This window comes from Gadus macrocephalus, chromosome 5 (genome assembly GCF_031168955.1).
Source record: "Gadus macrocephalus chromosome 5, ASM3116895v1".
NCBI lineage: Eukaryota > Metazoa > Chordata > Actinopteri > Gadiformes > Gadidae > Gadus > Gadus macrocephalus.
In genome coordinates, this window is record NC_082386.1 from 12,766,040 (window position 1) to 12,788,438 (window position 22,399).

Genomic DNA, 22,399 nt, shown 5'->3' on the forward strand with positions numbered 1-22,399 from the left:
GGGGGGTGTTAGCCAGTTGTTGCCACGGTGATGGTAGGAAGACAAGGGCTTGATCAGATACATAAGCGCAATGTGCGTGTATCTGTGTGTCTGTTTATGTGTGTGTCTCTGAGTGTATGTCAATGTCTGTGTGCGTGTGTTTCTCTATGTCTTTCTGTGTGGGTGTGTGTTTCTGTCTTCGTGGTGTTTGTGTTTCTGTCTGTGTGTGTTTCTGTCTGTGGGTGTGTGTGTTCTTCTGTCTTAGTGTGTGTCTGTGTGTGTGTAAGTGTGGGTGTATGTGCGTGTGCATGTGCATGCTTGCGTGCGTGTAAGGTGGGTTGAATGTTCGTATATTGGGGCTATGTTTAATCAAGGTGTGTGTGTGCAAGGGGGGTCTTGCCCAACGCTGCTGGGGTACTATTTGGGGAGGGTGGAATATGAATCCTCCCCATCCCCCAAACACTCATATAATTAGTAACAAAATTCCCTGTTTGATTTATCATTTTAAAATCCTTTGCTAACGACATGTTCCCGACAGATCTCTATGGTAAACAGGGCTCCATCCCCAGACAGAGCAGGAGAACACACAACCTTCCTCTTCATTCTGTAACAGCTGGAACAATGACACTTCGATGGGGTCTCCCTGAAGGCAAAAACATCCAAAAGCGTACGACACTGTGTGTGAATCCTGTAGCTACCCAGAATGCCCTACTGCTGACCTAAGAACATGTGAAGACGGCGGACGCTCTGAGCCTCTGCTCGGCTCACCACCGGAGGGGCTACTCACTGAGGAGGATGATGGCCGAGGAGACCCTGCGGAGACTTCCCGAGGCTACGTCCAGAGCCGGCATCGCTCGACCAGGTACCACCCGAGATCAGACGCCTCAGTGAGAGGGTCCCGGGTACCACGGCTAGGGGACACGCAACACACCCTGAGGTCGGCCTGAAAGACGGTGGGCTCGCTGCGGAGCGCGGAGGTCCGCTATCCCAAGACCAGAGAGCTTTGTGCGAGGGGGGGCCATGATCTCAGGGCCAAATGCAGCCAGACTGAGGAGGAGGGGGGGTAAGACCAGACCGCTCCCTGGCATTTTAGACAGAGCTGCCCACCAATAGGAACGCGACAAAAATGGACTGGATGACAGCAGAGAGACACAAATATTACACAGAAGTTCACACACACACACACACACACACACACACACACACACACACACACACACACACACACACACACACACACACACACACACACACACACACACACACACACACACACACACACACACACACACAACCACAGACACACACTATAAGTAGACTGTAACCAGAGCCAATTAGAAAAGATTTGGTAGACCAAGAGTTGGGTTGAGTGTCTAATAGAGTTACGGTCTAACATAATTTATAGAAACCATCCATGTCCACCCCCTGACACTGCACATGATCACACACAGCTCCTAGTTTGGCTCATTTCTGTTACCTTCAACGACTGCTATTGCTGACCCGAGTTTTAATCAATCTCGGGTCAGCCATATAAAAAAATCAAAGTACAATATGAGGTTCTTTATGAAGTCATAAGTGGTTATGGTCTCTCCTTTCACCTAAAATTTTGTATATGCTTTGCTTGAAAAGAAAAAAGAACAATGATGCTGCAGTAATCACAAATCCCCACCAGAGGGCAGTAGGCCTCAGCTCAGAAGATAATACATACTGCATTCTGAAAAGAAGACGTCTCATTGACCATTTCTGACAGATAGTCGCATACAGTTAGAGTCTGAGACGCAGGCCTGCGCCCACACACAGGATCAGGGGGGAGGCTCGGGAGTGGCAGGTGGGGGGTCAGAAGTGGGGGCTTCTGACTCGATGGATATGTCCGTCATTACTTGCTTACTTAACTTTAAAATATTACTTCCTCCACTGTTACATATTATAGTTATTGTTATGGGATATATATTAATCACAAAGGTTAGCAGTACATACAGCCCCTACTAGCCCCTACGAATTGATTTGCAGTACTATACGGTGAAATTTATATATGTATATATATATATATATATGAATGTATATTGAGTGTCATATGTTTGGATGGTGTGTTTGGCATCCCCTTCGATATCAATAACATAGACACAAACTGCTTAGCAGGGTGGGATGCCAGAGGTAAAGAGAGGCAGGCCTCCTTTTGAAAGAAAGCAGGAGTCTGCATGTAAAGTCATGTGGATTTGACTAAAACCCTTCAACAGTGAGAAGTGTTTGTACTGCAGTGGGCTGAGGGTGTGGATCCGTCTACCACACTACTGACCCTTGATCAACACTGTAGGGAGTCTCCTCATCACATCGCACAGGCTGTGGCTACATGTCCATCAATACTAAGAAATAAATATCTCTAGCTCGTAAAATACTTTGGTGAACACATGCGCTAAGCTCACGTTATTCAAGCTAGTAATGTGTTCAAAATGTTTAGTCCCCCATTGAGCCCAAATAAGCAGAACTATTATTCCAGTACTGTAGTAAGTACAGTAGTAAGTACTACTTGTTACCATTTTCCGTCATACTTTTCGGAGTTAATCAAAAAAAGAGTTCTAAATGTTTTCTTTAACTGCAGATCTGTCGCAGTTAAAGAAAACATTGACACATTAAAGAAAACATTAACACATTCCTGCTGTCCGGCGACAGCAGGAATGTGTTTTTAATCCCACGTTTGGTAGAGCTAGAGCCATTGTCTTGTTACGTATCTATTCTGGAATAAGACATGTAGTGCACCAGTAAAGGGTACCACTGGTCCAGTGGTACCAGCGTTATCACTGGTCCAGTGGTACCAGCGTTATCACTGGTCCAGTGGTACCAGCGTTAACACTGGTCCAGTGGTACCAGCGTTATCACTGGTCCAGTGGTACCAGCGTTATCACTGGTCCAGTGGTACCAGCGTTATGACTGCTCCAGTGGTACCAGCGTTATCACTGGTCCAGTGGTACCAGCGTTATCACTGGTCCAGTGGTACCAGCGTTATCACTGGTCCAGTGGTACCAGCGTTATCACTGGTCCAGTGGTACCAGCGTTATCACTGGTCCAGTGGTACCAGCGTTATCACTGGTCCAGTGGTACCAGCGTTATCACTGGTCCAGTGGTACCAGCGTTATCACTGGTTCAGTGGTACAAGCGTTATCACTGGTCCAGTGGTACCAGCGTTATCACTGGTCCAGTGGTACCAGCGTTATCAGCGTTGTGAGCCCTGGTTACCTCCTCCCCCGTCAGGCGAGCTCAGCACGTTGAGGGCGAACAGCATGGCGTTGGAGAAGGTGGTGGCCTCCTCCTTGCTGGCGAAGTTCAGGCCGTACACCTGGCGTGCGTCCCGCCACTGGTGGAAGGTGGGCGTGGCCTGGTTGTACTTGAGGCCTTTGACGATGGAGTAATTGATGACCACCTGAAACGGAGACGGAGGAGGGGGACGGACGGACCATGAGACCATCTGCAGCCCTATGGACCAACATGGAGTCTGGGTCGTCGTCTCTCATGTTTCATTCAAAATCAAAGCCGCACTGAACTGACACGCTGCTACAAAGTTTAGTGACATCTGGACTCACACTCACACACATATACATATTTCATATCTATTTTCACTTAGACAGTTTAATAATGCAATAGCATTTGAATAGTTCAGTGACACCTGAACTTTATGATAAGGTCACGGACATAAATGATTGAGTGAAAGCATTTCCCCAATGTTGCCGTCACTCTCTCACTTATGTATCACGCCACGGTGTGTGTGGATGTGTGGAGCTCTGTCTGGCCAACGGTATTATTGATGTCTGTGTCAGAGAGAGTGTTAATCTTCTAGGACACTTATATATAACGCTATGTATGATGTGGCACCTCTCATATCCATCACTCATTATAAGGCTCAGACACAACGGTACTAAAAATGCATAAGAAATGGGTCGTAGCCATGGAGACAACACGCCCCCCTTCTTCCTACAACTCAGCCCAAAACACATTTTCCTAAAAACACATTCTTCCTTGCGCTTCTTTCTAGTTTGTCCGTTCTGGGCTTCCCACGTTGATACAAAGGGATCAAACTCAGGTAACGAAAACATAACGATTCTTATTTTTATGGGATTATACACTAATAAAAACTTAGATCACTATGTTATATAAGTATGTTCCACTAGATGCCACTCATCTCGACAGAGATTTTGAATCACGGCATTGGATGTCTTCAAACTGTGGTGGCTTCAAATTACTGCCAGCTTTGTTCAGAGACGTAAGTAAGCCTGCCGTCTTCCTTTGCTAATCAAATGCAGTCAAATTGGGTGACCCTCAAAGAGTCCTTGTGGTCACCTTTAGGCCACGTACGTACAGTATATGTCAATTTATGTTTAGATGGGGCGGAAGTGGCTCAGGTGGTAGAGCGGGTTAACTTATAACCAGAAGGTTGCTAGTTTGATCCCTGGCCCCTCAAAGCTTGAGTGTCGAGGTGTTCCTGAGCAAGACACCTCACCCTTACTGCTCCCGAAGAGCTGGCTGTCGCCTTGCATGGGGAACTGCGCCGTCGGTTTGTGAATGTGTGTATGAATGTGTGAATGTCGAACAAAAATTGGACGGCGCTTTGAGTGGCCACTGTTTAGAGAAGTCCTGTATAAATCCATCTTTACCATTTACAAGATGTAGAAACATTTTTCTATAAAAATTGATCAGTCTATCCTTGGACCCCCAGACATGATTACAACCATGTTCACCCACAAGGCACTTCTACATCATCGTCTCCTGTGACTTCTGCTTTGTCTCCTGGGAACAGAGCCTTCTCAAAGAGCTCCGTTCTCAGTGGTGGACGTCGGCTCAGAGCTCAGTACAGTAAAGGAAGCCGACACAAAGCAACACGCTGGCCTCTCTCCTACCTGCTGGTCCTGCAGCTTGACGCCCACCACCCTGAAGGTGTTGTTCGTGGTGTTGTGGTAGATGTTGATGCGGCTGAAGCCCTGCTGGCCCGGCTTGATGGGGACCCATTTCTTACTGGCGTCGTCGTACACCATGACGGAGGCCCGGGCCTGGCAGATGCTCTGCTCACTAGGAGGAGAGGAGGAGAACATGACACGGGGTTAGGGGAGGAAGGCTTCGCACGGTCTGGCTAGCAGGAGCTTGGATCAACAGCGACTTAGAGGGCTTAAAAATAAAAAGTAGAAAGTTTCAATTTTTGAAAGCTAGACTAAATAAAATCAAGAAAATGGACGAGTGGTTGAAACGTAAATCCGACAAAGATCGGTGAAAAATAAAGCTCATCCAGAAACATCAAAATGTCGTCAGTTTTAGGAAGAATATATTTTAAGTTCAAATTCTGATGATACAAGCTCTTTATGATACGAATTGTACGGTGCGAATCTGAACAGTTATACAGAACCACTACTGTGTGGTTAGCTCGTGAGTTCACAGGGTCGAGATAGTGACCCCACATTTTCTCAACGTTATTAGCACAACACATGACGGTTCCTGAATAAAACCGCATTCAAAACAATATGGATTCACAGGATCCCAACTACCTCATCAGCGGGTTGGCTCATGGGCAGAGAGGAGACCGCCTCCTCTTCATGAAACCACCAGAACTTAAGTCCTTTGAGCGATAATAACAATGTTTCCACTATAGAAATATGACAGCCAGATCCCAATGAGAGGGTGGGGCAGCCATTTGGAAACCGTGGAAACCAGCCTACTGCAACGTTAGGCCACGCCCCGCCCCTTTCCCCGCAGGCCTTTAGTGTGGCGTTCAAGTTCAAGATCCACACCGCTGAGCGTTCTGAGAGCCAGCAACCGCATGGGTGTGTGTGGACCTTCTGGGTAATAACACGGTGGGTAATCACATGGTGTGTGATCACATGGTGTGTGATCAAGTGTCTCATCAACCAACTGATTGAGGGCTACAAGCTGAGAAGTGCAGACAGAAAGCAAGCAAGCAAGCAAGCAAGCACACACACACACACACACACACACACACACACACACACACACACACACACACACACACACACACACACACACACACACACACACACACACACACACACACTTCTACAAATAACTACAAAGGGAAGTCTTCCCCCTGAACACGAAGAGATAATTTTGGACACTTAATTACAGGGTTCAGTTTAACTGCGATTAACCAAGTTCATCATAGATGAATTCTCAAAAGGTGCAATTATCTTCCCCGCGAACGCAGCTCAGAGACCATGTGAATGAATTGACCGTGATGGGTTGGAGGCGTGGCTTCCTCACGGTGTTAGCGCCGGAGCGATGTGTTCTCTGCAGGGCTAGCAGCTGCTGGATGGCTAACATCCAAAGCGAGCCTCATGTGAGGCAACACGAGGCTCGCTTTGTGGAAGCTGTGAAGTCCTTTACTCATTGTCACCTTCAACACCTCTAGGGGTCAGGCTCCCTGTCAGCCCTCCAGCACCACACACGTTTGGACAGCACCGCGCACGTTTGGACAGCACCGCGCACGTTGAGCCAGCACCGCGCACGTTGAGCCAGCACCGCGCACGTTGAGCCAGCACCGCGCACGTTGAGCCAGCACCGCGCACGTTGAGCCAGCACCGCGCACGTTGAGCCAGCACCGCGCACGTTTAGCCAGCACCGCGCACGTTGAGCCAGCACCGCGCACGTTTAGCCAGCGCTGCGCACGTTTGGCCAGCACCGTGCACGTTTAGCCAGCACCGCGCATGTTTAGTAGGCTCCGTGCACGTTTGGCCAGCACCGCGCATGTTTAGCAAGCGCCGCGCACGTTTGGCCAGCGCCGTGCACGTTTAGCCAGCACCGCACTTGTTTAGCCAGCACCGCACTTATTTAGCCAGCACCGCACTTATTTAGCCAGCACTGCGCATGTTTAGCCAGCACCGCGCACGCCTGGACTCGGTCTGCGACGGGACGCCAGATGCAGAGCCTGCCTATCGCCTGGCGGAGGTCTGCCGAGGTATGCTAGCAGGGTGACGGTTGGGGGGTGTTGCGAGGGTGAGACAAGTTATTTATACAGGTCTTGGTCACGGGGACCCGGTGTCTGTCAACAAGCTTCACTGTTCTATCTTTACATTCGCTGTTCAGAAATGCGAAAGATTCAAGGTCGGAAATAAACGCGACAGACTGACTCTCCTCAGCCCAACAAGAAGGCCGTCCGCTCTTATGGCTCCTCAGCGGATAACGCCTCTACATCAGCACGGTGGGAACATGAGTATGAACGCCACGGAGGGGAGTGACATCACTAGTCCTCCAGGCTGGTCATGGGGGAGAGGGGGAGCGCCTCCAAGGCCCAGAGGACAATGCTAACATTCAAATGATCACAAGTGTTCTCTCCCCGTCTTTTGACCCCTCTCCTCCTCCTCCTGTCCCTCCATCTGTCCCCCCCGATGGGGCAGGACCCCCCCCCCCACCGTCTGCAGAACAGGCCACCATGTTGAGAGGGTTTAGAGTTGCTGTCACCAGCCTCCAGCTACATGCGTTAGTAGCTCGTAGTATAGTAGCTAGTAGCTAGTAGCTAGTAGCTAGTAGCTAGTAGCTACTAGTATGCGTTCCTCTCAAACATGTCCCTGCTCCATCAGTCACATTGTTCCTTGGATCCTGATAATATCCCAAAAGCCAGTAACAACTTTGATGGAGTAAGCCAGGATCTTATTTGACTTTCCCCTCCCCAGTAGACTTCGTTCTATTGAACCAGGCATTCCCATGTGCAATCATCACATTTTACTCCGCCAATGGCGGAGTAAAATGTGTAATTGAATGTAATTGTAATTTAATGTAATTGAAGAGATGTTATAAACACTGACCCGGGAATATTGGTCTGCCGTTTATCATTACATTACATAAAAACAATTGGCCCACAGAATCTGCTGTACTCGGAAAGGTCAGGGGGGTAGAAACGATCCAAGAACTTAGGAACTGATACAGGATGTCTAAAACGTATTCATTCTACATGACGGTTGAATGCCTGTTTCACTATTCAATCCATTTATAGGAAGCCTCAAAATCGGGCAGAGGAGCCACATCAATAAACTAGTATTTCATACTGCTTCAGGGGAATACTTAGTGCTCTTTGAGCTGGCCTGAAGTATTAAATGCATATCATGTTACCATGACAAGCTGCCTTTGAAGCAGGAACAGCGTATTGTGGCTATATCATCTGACTGCAAGCTGAGAAGATTCAAAATCCATATCTTCTCGGCTGTCAGAAGAAGAATACATTGCTATTATTTGCTTGTATTTCAGAGAAAAGGGGTCATATTTCAAAGTGCTACAGTCCTGCTGCAGAGGTTCAGCCGTGGTAAGGGTCTACTGATGGAACGTTTTTCCAAAGTCTCCAAAACCACATGACAGGTCTTCACAAGTGAGACCATCGTCACCACAGTCTGATGGCTCTTCTTACAAAAACAAGCCCTATTTCTGGACTGGTTTGGGGGCACAGAGCACCTAAAACAAGCCCTATTTCTGGACTGGTTTGGGGGTACAGAGTTACTAAAACAAGCCCTATTCCTGGACCAGTTTGGGGGGTAATAAGCTAGCATGCTCCAGCTGCCACGGTAACCGTCTCCCTCCAGTATCAGGGAGAGCAGTTTGACATGAGGCACATACTCCTACTCCACTGACATTGCTTATTCAACACACGGGGAGTTGAAAAGCGCACGTTGCTACTCTTGTGGCCCTCAGTCGGGCCTGAACCGTGGGCCACGGACTTTTCCTTTCTGCTCCGTACACCCGAGAACACCTCAAGTAGATCTGGCCTAAGATAAGGTCAGCTCTGTTCAATTAAATGCCACGGAAAGCTCCATGGAGACAACTGCTGCTCGGAACCGGGTTAAGGTCGCGTCAAAAGCGCTTAGCGTCTTTGAAGGCTCAAATAGGGATATAAAAATGTGATAAACTGCATTTAAGAACACAAAGGGATGTTTTGCACCATGACATCACTGCAGAGGGTAGGGGCAGAGGGTAGGGGCAGGGTCTCTGAGTGCCACCTGAGAAGATGGACTGAGGCTCCGCTCCATAGGCCAAAAGATAACCTCCTAACCTGACAGCTGGCTCGGCTCATAAAACCCCACGCCCCGAGGCTCACACTGGGGCCCCACCGGCCAGACCGACTGGTGAACTGTGAATGGTGGAGGGGGGGGGAGAGGGAGGCAGGGGGAGGAGAGGGAGACAGGGGGAGGTAAAGTGACTACTGGCTTGTAGGCAGGAGCCAGCATGGGGCCGCACACTGAGAAGGTCAGGCTTTAGGATGGGATCACAGTACGCTGAATGGAGACCTGCGTGACGGAAGGGTCTCCGCCTCGCAGCTCCCCCTTTCAGCAAAAATAAAGAGGCAGTCGGCGTCAAACATAAAATGGAAAATGCATCCGGCTAATATCATCATCCTGTTTTCAACGCCATCTCCGTCCTATAGAAGACTGCAGAGACGTGCTTAAAGATGCATGGCAGCCCCCCACTGCCCTCCTCATGAATAAGAGAGGACAGATTGTAGGTTACAACCTCATGAGACATGCACACATAATTACACATCAGCTTCCAGACCTTAAGGATCACCGCTCCTCCATCATAACATTGAGGACTCAAGGGATGATGACGGGATATTATTTATGCCATATAGCTCTGAAATAGATAGTGTTAAAAAACCTGAAAGTGTTCAATATCATCAGGCTATAATATCTTGCCTGAAACAACAGGTTAGCAAAAACAAATAGAGCAAATCACCATGCATTAAGTACTGTTTGCAGGGTTTTTACATTCATAAATCACTTTAAATTACCGTGAAATGAACACGTTGTAATTTAGCTGAGAAGCATTCACTCAGTCCATGGCTCAGAACAGCCTGTGGCGTCTAAGTGGAGATAATGGCTCTGCTTTCATAACCATTTCATTTTTACAATGTTTATTCATGATTATAACCAACATTGGGTTTTGATTAACTCACAGAGCTCGCGATAAGCTCACTGGAGGCGCTAGATGGAGCAGGCTGCACTTCCCTTACCGGCCAGAGGGGTCGGTATTGAGTGAACGCGTCTGAATCTTTCACAAAGTGCCTTGAACAACACCTGTGAAATGAATAAATAAGTGCCTTCATAAACGTCTTTAGAATAACAATAGTATAAGAAACCGAATGTAGCATCAATTGGGGATAGCTACAAAAAGTACAGCTATGTTGTTATCAATACATCGGTTAACATACAGTGGAGGGGGGTAGCGTGGACAGTTTGAAGAGGTGATTGATTTCATGTTGTACTCGTCTGACCTGGTATGTTGGGGCGGTAATAATTGCCTGGGACTGAACCAGGGCGAAGGGTGATGTGAGCGGCCCGGGACCGGCCCAAAGACACAGTGTGAATATGGGATAGGAGAAGGAGTGTGAGGAGGAGAGGAGACCTGAGGACAGGTTCTGCTGCGTGAGCACTTACCTCCAGGCTGGTAGGCCAGGAGAAAGGAACACACACACACACACACACACACACACACACACACACACACACACACACACACACACACACACACACACACACACACACACACACACACACACACACACACACACACACACTTTCTCCATCAGCAAAATCCATTAGCAGAATCTGTAGTGCTGGAGGCTCTTGTTTTGACCTGATACATAAGCGCACGTGCGTGTGTGTGTGTGTGTGTGTGAGCCTGTGTGTGCATGTGTACAGTATTGTAAGTTATACTCCGTTGGATCCACGGTATTTTATTGTATATCTCTTGGCAATGCCTTCATGCAAACCAAACAGGACATTCATAAGATGCACTTCAGAGAGCGCCTGAGCCACAGAAGTGAATCACCACGTGTCTCTGAGGTCAAACATGTTGGCCAACACTAAGAAACCGTTCCAGCTGTGCCCGTTACATTCAATCATGATGCATACATCATCACACCATCACACACATCACTCAGATGCTGATTCATTCTAAAGTGCTCAGGGGATTCAATAGTGTAAACTGAATTAGCTTCCACTGAAGGAGCCTGGCTTTGTGGGGCTGAGCCTGGAAGGCACCCAGCTGAGGTCAGGGGACGATGGGGCTGCAGGGGGCTGTGATGGATATATAGACGGCACCCCGGGGGGCGGCGAGCCCCGGTTGCCATGGTAATTGTTTACTCTTTCTAGTGCCCCACAGAGCGGGCCTGCTGTGAGGCGGGCCTGCTCAGGGTCATGTGATGAGCTGAACAGCTACGGTGACACCGCGGCGGCGGCGCACACGAGCGGTCGTGCGAGAGCTGCATGAAGTTTTGCGTGCATCTGCACACTGCTGCGACAACCGACAACTAAACATGAATCAAGACGAAGCGAGCGGTGACAAAGGACTTCTTGTTGGAGGAAGTGAGAGTCGTATTGAAAATACACCTACAGTTAGCTTTCAATCATCTATTACAGCCATAATAACCCGTATGACTCCTCCCTATTTTGCCCGGTAATACCAACTTCCTGTTCTAGGAAAATGGGAACACCATATAATATACACATCCCAAAATAAAGGCGAGTTATTTTTAGCTGGATTTCAATTCAAAGATGCTTGTACCAACATGTGCACTAGCATTCTCACAAATTAACGCTAAACCCACACACAGTGGGAGCCTGTGCCTGGGCGTGCACGTGTGTGTGTGTGTGTGTGTGTGTGTGTGTGTGTGTGTGTGTGTGTGTGTGTGTGTGTGTGTGTGTGTGTGTGTGTGTGTGTGTGTGTGTGTGTGTGTGTGTGTGTGTGTGTGTGTGTGTGTGTGTGTGCTTAGGGGGCAATGGGTCCAGACTCTACCTGGATTAGAGGCCGAGCCAGGCAGACACGTCATCATTACCTCACCGGTCTTAAATGTAGCTGAACTGGATTTAACTCTCGCCGGCTAATCATCAGCTCCACGGGGAAAGACGGTTCAGTCACAGAGCGGGCCAAGCAGCGCAGCGGACAGGAAGTAACTAAGAACAGCGCAGGCACACTAAGCACTGTGACCAGGAGGACAACCTCTCTACTCCTACAAGACAGCAGTGGGAGGACTGGTGCAGTGAGGGGTTAGGCAGTGGGAGGACTGGTGCAGTGAGGGGTTAGGCAGTGGGAGGACTGGTGCAGTGAGGGGTTAGGCAGTGGGAGGACTGGTGCAGTGAGGGGTTAGGCAGTGGGAGGACTGGTGCAGTGAGGGGTTAGGCAGTGGGAGGACTGGTGCAGTGAGGGGTTAGGCAGTGGGAGGACTGGTCCAGTGAGGGGTTAGCAGTGGGAGGTGTGCTGCAGTGAGGTGTTAGCAGTGGGAGGTGTGCTGCAGTGAGGGGTTAGCAGTGGGAGGACTGGTGCAGTGAGGTGTTAGCAGTGGGAGGTGTGCTGCAGTGAGGGGTTAGCAGTGGGAGGTGTGCTGCAGTGAGGGGTTAGCAGTGGGAGGTGTGCTGCAGTGAGGGGTTAGCAGTGGGAGGTGTGCTGCAGTGAGGGGTTAGCAGTGGGAGGTGTGCTGCAGTGAGGGGTTAGGCAGTGGGAGGTGTGCTGCAGTGAGGGGTTAGCAGTGGGAGGTGTGCTGCAGTGAGGGGTTAGGCAGTGGGAGGTGTGCTGCAGTGAGGGGTTAGCAGTGGGAGGTGTGCTGCAGTGAGGGGTTAGGCAGTGGGAGGTGTGCTGCAGTGAGGGGTTAGCAGTGGGAGGTGTGCTGCAGTGAGGGGTTAGCAGTGGGAGGTGTGCTGCAGTGAGGGGTTAGCAGTGGGAGGTGTGCTGCAGTGAGGGGTTAGGCAGTGGGAGGTGTGCTGCAGTGAGGGGTTAGCAGTGGGAGGTGTGCTGCAGTGAGGGGTTAGCAGTGGGAGGTGTGCTGCAGTGAGGGGTTAGGCAGTGGGAGGTGTGCTGCAGTGAGGGGTTAGCAGTGGGAGGTGTGCTGCAGTGAGGGGTTAGGCAGTGGGAGGTGTGGTCCAGTGAGGGGTTAGGCAGTGGGAGGTGTGGTCCAGTGAGGGGTTAGCAGTGGGAGGTGTGCTGCAGTGAGGGGTTAGGCAGTGGGAGGTGTGCTGCAGTGAGGGGTTAGCAGTGGGAGGTGTGCTGCAGTGAGGGGTTAGCAGTGGGAGGTGTGCTGCAGTGAGGGGTTAGGCAGTGGGAGGTGTGCTGCAGTGAGGGGTTAGCAGTGGGAGGTGTGCTGCAGTGAGGGGTTAGCAGTGGGAGGTGTGCTGCAGTGAGGGGTTAGCAGTGGGAGGTGTGCTGCAGTGAGGGGTTAGGCAGTGGGAGGTGTGCTGCAGTGAGGGGTTAGGCAGTGGGAGGTGTGCTGCAGTGAGGGGTTAGGCAGTGGGAGGTGTGCTGCAGTGAGGGGTTAGGCAGTGGGAGGTGTGCTGCAGTGAGGGGTTAGGCAGTGGGAGGTGTGCTGCAGTGAGGGGTTAGCAGTGGGAGGTGTGCTGCAGTGAGGGGTTAGGCAGTGGGAGGTGTGCTGCAGTGAGGGGTTAGGCAGTGGGAGGTGTGCTGCAGTGAGGGGTTAGCAGTGGGAGGTGTGCTGCAGTGAGGGGTTAGGCAGTGGGAGGTGTGCTGCAGTGAGGGGTTAGGCAGTGGGAGGTGTGGTCCAGTGAGGGGTTAGCAGTGGGAGGTGTGCTGCAGTGAGGGGTTAGCAGTGGGAGGTGTGCTGCAGTGAGGGGTTAGCAGTGGGAGGTGTGCTGCAGTGAGGGGTTAGCAGTGGGAGGTGTGCTGCAGTGAGGGGTTAGCAGTGGGAGGTGTGCTGCAGTGAGGGGTTAGCAGTGGGAGGTGTGCTGCAGTGAGGGGTTAGCAGTGGGAGGTGTGCTGCAGTGATGAAGACCGCAGTGGGGCTTGATGTGACCAGTGAGGGTCGAGTCAGGCTGTGCGTGTGATGAAACCCTGTGACAAGAGGCCCAGAGAAGAAATACTTTATCCCTGTCTCCGACAGCGTGGCGTTTGTTCGTACGGTGAATGGTAGGAGCGGTGCTGGTGCACGTAGCGCCCTGCTGACGAGGCCAGAGGCCCCGAGCGAACAGCGAGACGCAAGGACCAAGAGGCAGGACACCGCAGGGCTGATGCCTCTCACCGGAGATCATCAGGGCATCACTGTTGTACACCATAGAATAATGCAGCTTAGAAATAGGATTAGATATCCAACATTCCCCACTTTTCAAACTATAAATCTGAGCGTTGAAAGCTTCAAAGTGCCACGGATACGGCTCCCATTTGATATAATCCGCCCCCATCCTGTTTCCCTTCACCTCTGACTTTAGGACTTTAGGTCTGGGCTCCGCTGTGCTGTGAGAGGCCCTCTGCCTCCTGGACGGATTACAATAGAGACGACAGTAGAAGCACCGCGCTGTACAGGCCAGCAGCGGTCCTGGATGGAGCCGCCATCGCAGTAGGTCCTCCTAGTGGCATTAATAGCGTCCCACTCAAGGTCTTATGTTCTCAGTGTCCTGCGTGTGGCGGGCCGGTCACTTGATCTGATGCCCCGTTAGAGGGGTTGCAATGTCGGCGAATCACTTCCGCAACCAACGTTGGGCTGCATTCCACTACTACCACTTTAACTCCCTTTCCTATTGATTCAGATATACCTTAATCTGCCACCCAGGTGAGAGGTCTATTATCAGACCTTCAAATGGGCCAGACGCTATATATATATATATATATATTTTTTTTTTTTGGTTAAATGGACTGCGTTTATAAAGCGTTTTTTTAACCATTAAAAGCGCTTTACAGTATTGCCTAGCATTCACACATTCTGCCTCCTGAGGCACATCCCGCCCTTATATTATGCATGTTAAATTAAGTCTGCTCCAAAATATTCCATTTTAAGTTGGTTGTATGATATTTTGTAGGATTTTACACAATTATTTTGTACTATGTTAGGGTATTACGGTATGCCAAACACCTCACAGGATCCTAGTTTCACACAAAACCCAAACATCCAACCAAATGTACGGTCTGAAAGCGTTTTATCTTTTCCTCTCTCCTCCAGAGTCAAGTGCATCTGCCAGTAGAGGCCAAGTGAGTGTGAGGCTCTGATGGGATAAAGAGCAGGGGCAGCTGGCACAGAAAATATACTCCCCATAATGCACAGATAAACCCTCATTGTCGTGCACGTTACATCACCGGGTAGTAACTGTTGACAAGATGGCTATCGAGGTCAGCTGACCTCAAAGCCCTGAGAGAGAGAGAGAGAGAGAGAGAGAGAGAGAGAGAGAGAGAGAGAGAGAGAGAGAGAGAGAGAACTGGACCGAAAGGTTATGGTTTTAGCCAGAAGCCAAGTTCTCATTGAAAGTTTAGTGAATAAAACATGTAAAGGAGGAAGCCTGCCTATTCAAAGCATACACAATACATGGAGCTCTGCATGTTTAGAATACGATCATAACGCAAGGTGCTGAGTGAAGGCTTCATACATCAGGCTATTTTTATCAGCTGCATCCTCTGAAGGTCTGAACGAAGAGCAGCTCACTGGAAGCACTGCAAACAACTTTGAACGTTTAATATCCTGTCACTCCGACGGGCCCGCCATGGGACAGAGTGGTACACTGAATAGAGGAACACGTGAACTGTACACATCCGTGCGCGCACACACGTCATGCACACACAAAAAAAACATTTCTGCATACATTTAACACACAATTCCTCATACAAACAAGTTTCTCTTTCTTCGATTAAGATAAGTATGAGATAACATTGGTGATTTAGTTGTGATTAAACACAATGATTTGGCCTGTGGATTACCTCTGTCACACACACATGAAAATATCAGCGTGAAATTCATCACAGACACAAAGAGATGTAGTGAACCTTCTGAGAGGGAGACTCAGACTCAGACCAGAGATGGACACACATCAACCAAGATAGGGCCCGGTTCATAATCAGAGTACTATCGTCCATTCACAGCCCCTTTAATAACACAACTTTAACCAAGAGGACACGCACATGCACACACACACAACACACACGCACGCCCAAACACACAGACAAACACACTTGGCCGACCAACCTGGCAGAGTTGTTATGAGTGTAGAACAGTCCAGAGTCGCTGACACTGTGTGGGAGGCAGTATCGGAGCGATTGCAGATGATGCACATCCATGTTTAAAGAACAAAGAAAACACGCAGAGCACAGTGACGATCACCGGCGGCCCCTTCTTGTTCTGCTACACTGTCGGGCTGCTCGCAAAATCACCAGCCATTAGAAGATATAATCCTCCAGACAGAAGCCCAGTGAATCGTTCAAGAGTGACGACCCCACAAAAGAACCCAGAAAAACCTGGGGAAATAAAACCGTTGGTATCCACTTTAGATTGTAACAGGATCCGCTCCTCTAAGAGAGTGGGGAGTTTGATTTAAAGTGCATCTCTTGCACTTTATGGGAGAAAGAGACTGGGAGATCCACTCATCTACCCGGAAACAAAGGACTGACAGAGATGAAGTCATTGACCGGTCTGCTGTCTGCAGGACAGATGAGCGTGTATTACTGTGTATTACTGTGTGTGTGTATTACTGTGTGTGTGTGTGTGTGTGTGTGTGTGTGTGTGTGTGTGTGTGTGTGTGTGTGTGATATTGTTAGCCCCCTAAGGGAGATTACCTCATAGCTTCCAAAATCAAGCCCTGCCCCCAACAACATTCTACTACACACCAACATATGTGCAAAACACACACTGTTACCCTCACACTGCTGTGCACACAATCACAGAGAAACACCCTATGAAACAATAAATGGACAGATAGCTGCAGTTAACGGAGTAGGGGGGCAGGAATCAGGGTTCCACGCCCCCCCCTTCAACTCGGCTGCCAGCTGTTGCCATGGTCACCCAGAGTTAAGCAGGGTTTGCCCTGATGAAAAGTGGGGTGCACTGCACTGTAATCTGGTCGTATAGATTAGGGTGCCAGCCAGACCGGGGGGTGAAAATGGAAAATGTATATATATATATGTGTGTGTGTGTGTGTGTGTGTGTGTGTGTGTGTGTGTGTGTGTGTGTGTGTGTGTGTGTGTGTGTGTGTGTGTGTGTGTGTGTGTGTGTGTGTGTGTGTGTGTGTGTGTGTGTGTGTGTGTGTGTGTGTGTGTGTGTGTGTGTGTGTGTGTGTGTGAGAAATAGCCACCGGTGTCCACAGTGTAAAGTTAAAGCTAATTTCGGCTAAATCTGCTAAATCCTTCCCCACAGTGGGATGCTAATTCAGACGGCGTTGGTTTGATCAACTGATCCAATAAAAACAAGTTCAGCCTTTTAAGGATTACACCCAAAGGCACACACACACACACACAAACTCTTCCGAGCATCCAAAACACCAGGGTCAGGTTTTGGATTCTGACACGTGCGTTTGTGTTAAAGTACAAGACTCAGTAGAACCAAACGGCACTGAAAGCAGGCGGCTGTGAGTGATTGCCCCTGTGAGGCTCCTAGTCAGCAGAACTAGGCTTATAGCGGGCTTCAGTAAACAGCCATTTAGTGTACAAGACTCCTGACATGTGCCAACGAGATTTATCATTGGCCAGCGTGTGATTCTGGCTCCGCCAGAGAGGCGATAGCCTGAGCATCCTGTCCCAGCCCAGGGCTCTCCCCCTCTACGACCGTGGCCGATACTGCCTGATGCTCAGGGGTTAGAAACATTCACACACCCAGGTTCAGAAATCACATCCAAATTTAGAATATAAAAAAGGTTTAAGCCCCCTGGAATATTCTAGGTCAGATAATATTGACCAGAAATGTGTGATGGAACAATGTGTGATGCATCCATCTATTATGGATCATTGGAATGATTCCCTCGCCAAACGTTTAAAATGAGTGGGTCAGCTCGGGAGTTCTGGCACAACGGACAGCTTGTCCAATAAAATATGTAGAAGAGCAGGCCCTGATTCCCAACACCTCGTATCCTCTTTATTGAGATGTAAGTAAAGGGACCAGATCCATCTGTGTTGTACATCAGTTCCCTTAATAAAGGACTGCCTATGGGGCCGTAGCTCCATGCTATAGCTTGTTTTCAATAGCTGGCCTGCAGCCCGGGGGCGGGTCGTTACGGCCCCATATGGTACGACCTGCCCCCCCCGCCCCCCCCCCCCCCCCAGAGTATCGACACACTGCGCTTAGGAGGGGGGGCAGCATGACCCGGTGCTGCTGGCTGAGCGGGGGTCAGGGCACGAGGAGGCGGGTCCAGCTCACAATGATGTCACCTGTCAATCAGGGCATTGATCACTCTGGCCGTAATCTATGATTTGCTTGGTTGATAAAATGTCCTAAATAACGATTGTTCGTGACCAGTTACAGGACAAGCAGAATGATATCTCTTGAGTCGTTGTGCTTTTGTCTGACAAGGCGTTGAGGCAAAATGACATTTTTCACTTTGTCTTCTGAACCAGAGGAAAGAAAACAAATATTAGCTAAGTGGAGGAATGCTGGATGAAGGAGACTAAGTGGTTCTCCCAGAACAGGAACCATGACAACACTGTTTACCACCAGAGCTCCAAGGGTGGGAAATACAGAGAGAGTTTAACACTGGATTACCATAGCATGAGTCAGTATCACTCTTTGATGCGGCCTACTGTACTTTATCCTGAAGCACATCTGAATCGGACTGCCAGCGAATCAACATGTCCTGCTCACTAATCTGACAAGTCCACATTACCTCGAAACCCCGGATCTGTGCTGGAGAGTCCATGCTGCCATTCACAGATTAGCTCCCTCTCCCTCTCCCTCTCCCTCTCCCTCTCCCGACGGCCGATCCAGAGCAGCTGAACGGACACACTGACAGACAAGCTCGTTCATGATTTAACCAATCCACCAACAGCTGGCCAGCGAGAGATTTGTGGGAAAGCAAGAGATGGAGAGAGAAAGTAAATCTCTCTGTCTCTCTAGATAGAAACTGAAGTCAAAGATGACCAACTCGGAGACTGAACACACACACACACACACACACACACACACACACACACACACACACACACACACACACACACACACACACACACACACACACACACACACACACACACACACAGCTAAACATCTAAACATGGCTCCGCTGTGCGGTGAGAACAAGCTTTAAACAGAGCCTGGAGACTCAGAAACCCTGGCAGGAGACGCAGGAACATAGCTTTCTCCTCGCTCGCCCCACCACCACCACCACCACCACACTTTCCACAGCCCATTGCCTTCCATTTCATAGAATTCAGATGCGCAGAGAGGAAGGGAGCGGGGGCGAGAGAGCGAGAGTCAGGGAACAGGGAGAGACCGTCCAGAACACAAGAGCGGCTCCTTACCCAAAGTCATCCAGGGAGTACATGTTGCCCTCCGCTCCGCTCGCTCTCCGGGAGCTTAGGTTACAGCCGATTGACGGCTCCGTCGGATGGAAGCCAGAAGGTGTGATTATGGAGGAGAGGCATTAGCGAGGGCGGAGACAGCAGAAGGCATCGCGTCCAGCTTCCGTTCAGCACAAGGGGGAAATATTATCCTCTTTTCCTCACATGCTCGGAAAAAAAAACCCAACCAGTGACGGAGCAGTCAGCCCCGTTCACCAACGGGTAAACACAGCGGACAAGTCAGAGCGACGCCGATTGAGAGGAGGAGGAAGGAGGAGGAAGGAGAGAGAAAGTGAAGCAGGAGGAGGGGGCAGGAGTGAGTGAGAGAGACTGTGAGATAGAGAATCCGAGAGAGATCATGTGACCATTTTAGAACAGTTATCCTGCTCTGGTCCAAGGAATGGACATCTGTCTCTGTGCCACTACTGAGCAGAACACAGGATAGAGAAGGTTTTACGCTGCCTTTACTTAAAACCCTCTCTCCTGGAAAACCTTCACTAGTACCCAGGATAGAGGGTTCTACTATGCCTGTATCATGCAAGCAATGGGAAATCTTCCTAATCCTGTGAACGACGGAGCAGTACACAGGATAGAGAAGTTTTTATTTACTCCAGTATATGATAGTTTATCCAGCTACCGAGCGGTTGCATGTAACAGATAATTCTCCTACTCTCGTGATAAGCGCTGACAGACGTAACTATCTCGCTGTTATCTCCCGACCACGACGACTGCAGCGCGGCATTCCTCCCCTAATCGGAGGCACATTGAAGCCCGGAAATTCAGAGAGCCGTGTTGCTTTGTATCACAGATCAACAGTGTTCCTTCAATTCGGTGTCACTCGCTGTTGGGTCGTCTTAGCGTTTCATTGGAGCCTGCTCCTGGTCCATCTGGCCTCGGCGAAGATAACCCCATTAAGCTGCTTTGTGGCCACGAGTCGCAGGGCAAACAAACAAAGAGCGTTCAGCCTCTTAAGAGCCGACCAGACCGGGCGTAGTTAGCTTACCTACAGGAGACATTCTACACTGAACATGGAATGACCATCTAAACCATGACCATGGTCATCTAAACTAGTCTGGATGTAGGGGCATCTAGACACAGATGAATGTGATGCCATGAGCATGATCTAGATTCACCCCCCAGTCCAGATTGTTGTTCAGGATGTCCACGACGGACAGAGGACAATGGTAGCAATATAACAACATCCAGAAAAGCCCAGGAATGCAGTAAGCAAAGACAGACAGTAGTTAACGTGGGGTTGCAACAGCCCTTGACTTTCCATGCTGAGGAGGAGATTCTATCCCAGGGGGGGGGTATTAACGTAAGGAGTCCACTATCACACACGCCACTTTCAGCTCTGCTACTAATCTGATGGACATGTTTTAGGGCCCATTGAACTCTTATCTTAACTTACCCTCTTAAGGAGTGCGGGATTGAGAATACAATTTGAAAACCTCTCTAATGCGTTTTTGTAGTTCTGTGAACAAGGTTAGCAAACATTGCTGTGCTGCTTTCCCAGGTGAGCCAGCAGCTGGGTGGAACTCGGAGGACGGCCTAGAGCGATGGGGACTGAGGGGAGAGACAGCTGCAGAGGAGGAGACACACACACTCCAACATAGGTCTATGAACCAGCCGACCAACGCTCCACCACAGGGGGGACGTGACTCCCTTCTAGTGGAGACAGAGCTGTTAATAGAACCGGTTATGAAACAAGGAGAAGAGGAGAGAGAGACCGACCGACATGACAGAGGAGGACTGTCTGAACATGATATGATCCGAGCGGTTCTAATGCATCTGGTTGATTATGTTACCACAGACATGAAACTTGCCCACATCACTTCTCACTCTTGCACCAAACTCCAAATATTTTCTACTTCAAAACATGACTATCATTTCTATCACACTGTGGTGGCAAACAAGTCTTAATCTCGTCGGTATTGATCGGTAAGAATCACACAAACTATACAGAATCAACAACAGCTTTTCTGCGAATAGCTATTCATTTGATTTCCTAGATTGCTCTGTGCTTCATAAATAAAAAAGCCAAACTCCATCTGAGAACTCATAAGTAGGGGTGTGAACCAGGCTTCTGAGGTGCTGCTGCTCTGGGATCAGCTGTAGGTCAGCAGCAGCCTTCCCTGCAGTGAGATGCATAACTCTGCAGTTTCTCTGGTCTCTCTCTCTCTCTCTCTCTCTGGACTCTCTGCCCTTTAGTTCTTACCAGTCACCACAGCGAGGGCCTCAGTAGTCATCAAGCATCACTGAGGAGAACGGCTCCCTCTGTGCTCTCTCTGACACACACACACACACACACACACACACACACACACACACACACACACACACACACACACACACACACACACACACACACACACACACACACACACACACACACACACACCTGTAATGCTGGAAGTGTGTGTGTGTGTGTGTGTGTGTGTGTGTGTGTGTTTGCACGAGCATGCACACTGCCTGCATCACAGCAGTGTGTGTGTTTGCACGTGCATTCATGTGCAAACACACACACACAAACACACAGCCATGTAGCAGGAGGAGGTGTGCGGAGCCTCCAGCCTGTGAGGGAGCAGGGGGCTGAACAGATGTGTGCGTTGGACTCTAACGTGTCTCCCTGCGACCTGAGAGCCCCACCTCGGTGGAGCGGTCCTGAGATTTAAGACTTCCCTTCAGGAGCCGAACAGAACAGAAGAGCTTTTGGCAGGCACACACACATCATACAAACACACAAAACACACGCAAATACACACGGAATAGAACATATGTAGTAGAGATTTACAAAGTACAGGAAACCGCTGGGTTCATCCAGATAGAACAGGGAGATGTTTGGATTATTTTTAGCAGATGGACACTAGTGTGTTGTTTGGATTAGAATCACGTAAAATAAACTTCCTCTAATATGAGACAGTGACGTGTGATGTGGTTATCCAGACAGAACACACACAGCCTTCAGGATGTTACCCTCTCCACACACACACACACACACACACACACACACACACACACACACACACACACACACACACACACACACACACACACACACACACACACACACACACACACACACACACACACACTTCTGTTTGTAGGACATGCACAACCACAAGTAATACCCCCCCCCTACACACACACACACACACACACACACACACACACACACACACACACACAC

At 49.5% G+C, this 22,399-nt stretch overlaps 1 protein-coding gene across 1 annotated transcript in view; it reads right to left on the bottom strand.

Annotated features, from left to right (window-relative positions):
• Positions 1–16,443, bottom strand: part of evla (Enah/Vasp-like a) — a 24,256-nt gene extending 7,813 nt beyond the window's left edge. Inside the window, exons 1-4 of the mRNA XM_060052491.1 lie at positions 15,914–16,443; positions 4,869–5,037; positions 3,196–3,397; positions 886–890 (exon numbers count right to left, since the gene is read on the bottom strand). Coding sequence (XP_059908474.1) covers positions 886–890; positions 3,196–3,397; positions 4,869–5,037; positions 15,914–16,005 — 468 coding nt within the window. The 5' untranslated portion in view covers positions 16,006–16,443. The remainder of the gene's footprint in view (positions 1–885; positions 891–3,195; positions 3,398–4,868; positions 5,038–15,913) is intronic.
• Positions 16,444–22,399: the final 5,956 nt, after the last annotated feature.